Genomic DNA, 3,639 nt, shown 5'->3' with positions numbered 1-3,639 from the left:
AGACTGAACGTTCACAGCGGCAAGAAAACTTTTGATACACAATGCTACCGCGGAAAAATCAGTACATCATAAGGATGACCTTCTTGAGTAAATTGCCAGCTTTGCATATCTGGGTAGCATCATTGACCATCTAGGTGAAACTGGAGGTAAAGCTAAGTTTGAAAGAGCGTGAGTCGCATTGCTCTAGTGGAATAATATCTGGAAGTCGAGACCCATCTCCCAAGAACACTAAGATCCGCATCTATTATTCAAAGTTATTCCTATTGTATGGAACTGAGACGTGAAGGTATACAAGGGCCTGATTGATACGTATATATTGAGAGAGGGGAAGAGAGAGATTTTAGATTTATTTAAAATTTTATTTAAAAACGTACTTAGAAATAAATTCTATAAATGTATGCGCATAATATCCTATTAAATGTTTCTTCTTTTACAGATACGTGTAGAATTTTCGGATATTCGTGCCACCAACAAGTAGTGAGATAAAGCTAATTTATAATCTTCAACTGTAAGCCTAGAACTTAACCATTAAATTTGATATATTCCTACATCCAAAATTGCATTGAAGGCTTTCTGCTTTTTACAACAGAGGTACATTTAAATTTTATGTTCTCGAAACATTTAGCATTACTGCTACAATATAGATTTTTTAATGATTAGTATATTTATAATTTTTTATGATTAGTATAATATTTAATGCGATTTCAAAAAAACTGCTAAATATAAAATAACGTAAATTAATTTCTAATTTTAAAAATTAGGACATTTAGTATCTATTCTTAGATGTTCTTATTAAATGATTTGAAATGGAAAGTTTTTTTCAATTCTTAATGGTTTCTCTTATACCATTCCAAAATCTTGCATCAGCACAATCATCAGCGAACAACAGCAACGAAGACAGTCCACCATGTTTTCCAGCCTTGTGTTCTAAAACCCCCCAACAAGAACGCTGTTCGTGTCGCCCGGACTGCTATCTCTACAATGAATGTTGTTCTGACATGAGTAATAACACCACTTCTGAACACAAACAACCCTATCCATCAACATATTACAGTTGTAGAAATGCTAATAGCTCTTATTATTATCAGTTTGACCGCTGTCCTCCCAACCATGATATTACGGAGTTTGTAAGCAACTGTGAAAATCCTAACTCAGAGGATCAACTGCAAAACATACCTGCTTTTGGCAAAACAAGTAAAAAATTATATAGGAACTTATATTGTGCTTTGTGTCATGGAGAAGAATTCATTTTATGGAATCTCAGGTTTGACTGTCCTGAAAGTGGAAATGTAAACCTTGAAAAGCTATCAGATTTTGTCGAAGATCATAACTGCAGGAAACAGTTAGAAATTCCCTCGAAGGATTTAGATCAATATCTCTTTTCTTGCAATCCATATATTTCCAGCTGTCCTGAACATAACAATTATACGAAGCTCGAAGTTGCATGCGAATATGAGCCCATGGCGTTAGTAAAAAGTGACTCAAAATTATTCAGAAACAGTCATTGTGCTGTATGTCATGGACTTAAAGAAATTTATGATTGGTGTAAAGAGAACAGAGGTACAAATGAAATGAAACAAATGCCTTCATTAAGTATCCTTTTCGATTATCGCACCAATGTGTTTGTAATATATGATAAGAAATCCAGCAACCGAAATGTTGGGAAATTGCCCTCTTGCCTAAAAAACTCCGTCTTTGATATAAATACACGGCAATGTCGACAAGTTGTCTATAATTCTCCATTAAACTGTACGGCAACAAGATTAAGCAAATCTGAGTATTACATCACTAGTGATGGTCTTCTCTACTTAAATAATACCCAACGTTTTCTGAACCAATCAGAATTCATTCAAGATGCTGACGGTATAATAAGTATCTGTATAAAGAATGGTGGCAATGGTGTATCAAAATATTCCATTGCTGAGGGCTATATCACTTTAGTAGGACTAGTAATCTCTATTCCAGCTCTAGCAGTTACTATTATAGTCTATCTCTGTATACCTGATCTTCATACCTTACCAGGTAAATTACTCATTAGTCTTTTATCAGCACTGTTTGTAGCTGAGCTTCTCTTTCTTATTTCATCACAAGTCACTAAATCCACAGTGCTGTGTAAATCTTTAGCTATTATGATGCATTATTTGTTTCTAGCGACTTTCTTCTGGATGAATGTCATGTCATTTGATGCTTGGTACACTTTCTCAGGATTTAAACAACTTCGGAGTTCAGGAAAAAATACTAAGAGACTTGTATTGTATTCTTTGTATGGCTGGATCTGTCCACTTGTAATAGTAACAATATCACTGGTATTTGAGTACACACCTGGAAATCATATTTCTCCGGAATATGGAAATGGTATTTGCTGGATTACAAACGGAAATGGTCTGCTGTGGCTATTTGCAACCCCTGTATTGCTCCTTTTATGTCTTAATATATTGGCTTTTATCCTCACCTCTAGAGGGCTATATATGGCCAGGAAACTTTCATCGAAATATTTACGTAAGCGTAATAAATTGGAATTCCTCATTTACATAAAACTCTGCTTCGTCATGGGACTAACATGGATATTCGCATTCTTCTATGCATTTACAAGAATTGATGAATTTTCTTTATTATTTTGTATTTTAAACTCATTTACTGGACTGTTTATTTGCCTCTCGTTCCTCTTCACGAAGATCGTCTGCCGTAGACTACTGAAAAAAGTGCATAAGTTTCAAAAACGCTCTCCCACCAAATCTATGGCTTTATCTTCAACTTCCTCTAAAACACTAATGACGGACACATTTAGTCAGATTCCTTAAGATAGAGCATATATTGTATCTCTCTCTGAAAGAAACTGATTACATATTTCAATATCAAGATTCCTAATTTTCTGTTGCCTTTACAAATAATATCATATATGTGTGTATGTGTGTGTGTGCGTGTCAATATGTATGCATACATACATATCTATGAATGTGTGTATGTACATATATATATTGACACACACATATATCAGGTCGCTCCATAGGTTCTGTCCGATTTTACCTTTTTTAAAATTGAATGAAATTTAATAGCATTTTAGAATGTGTAATGGAATTAAAAATTATTTTTATGCATTTGTGTACATTTAAAGTAATTAAATATTATTTTATAGAATAATAGAATTATAATTTCTTTGATTAAAGCCCTTTCTAACATGAAAGTATCCAAAGAGTATTTGAGGCACGTAATGCTTTATGAGTACAAAAAAGGAAGCTCTGCAACCGAAGCGATTCAAAACATACACTCAGTTTATGGGAAAGAATGCTTGATTGAAAGAACTTGCAGAAGATGGTTTGCAAATTTCAGAAGTGGAGATTTCAGCCTTGAAAAGGAAGATCGAACAGGACGTCCAGTTGAGTTTGATGATACGCTCCTTAAGGCATTACTTGAAGAAAATCCTGCATTATCAGTTGAAGAATTGGCAATGAAACTTAGTTCAAACCATCGTCAACAACTTGGAAAGGTTCCTAAACTTGGAAAATGGGTGTCTCATGAATTGTCCGAAAGCAAGCGCAAATCCCGAGTAGACATCTACTCTTCTCTCCATTCTCGCGAACTCATTTCACCCTTTTTGGATAGACTTGTGTCTGGTGACGAAAAATGGATCTTCTATCG

General features: G+C 34.4%; 1 protein-coding gene across 1 annotated transcript; it reads left to right on the top strand.

The window, feature by feature from the left end:
- Positions 1-775: 775 nt before the first annotated feature.
- On the top strand, positions 776-2,873 carry LOC118764985. Its single transcript, XM_036506237.1, has one exon. The coding sequence runs from the start codon at positions 807-809 to the stop codon at positions 2,799-2,801; it is 1,995 nt and encodes a 664-aa protein (XP_036362130.1). The 5' UTR covers positions 776-806; the 3' UTR covers positions 2,802-2,873.
- Positions 2,874-3,639: the final 766 nt, after the last annotated feature.

The sequence above is a fragment of the Octopus sinensis genome, linkage group LG10, assembly GCF_006345805.1.
Source record: "Octopus sinensis linkage group LG10, ASM634580v1, whole genome shotgun sequence".
In the NCBI taxonomy this organism is placed as follows: Eukaryota; Metazoa; Mollusca; class Cephalopoda; order Octopoda; family Octopodidae; genus Octopus; species Octopus sinensis.
This window is presented reverse-complemented; position numbering and strand designations above follow the sequence as displayed.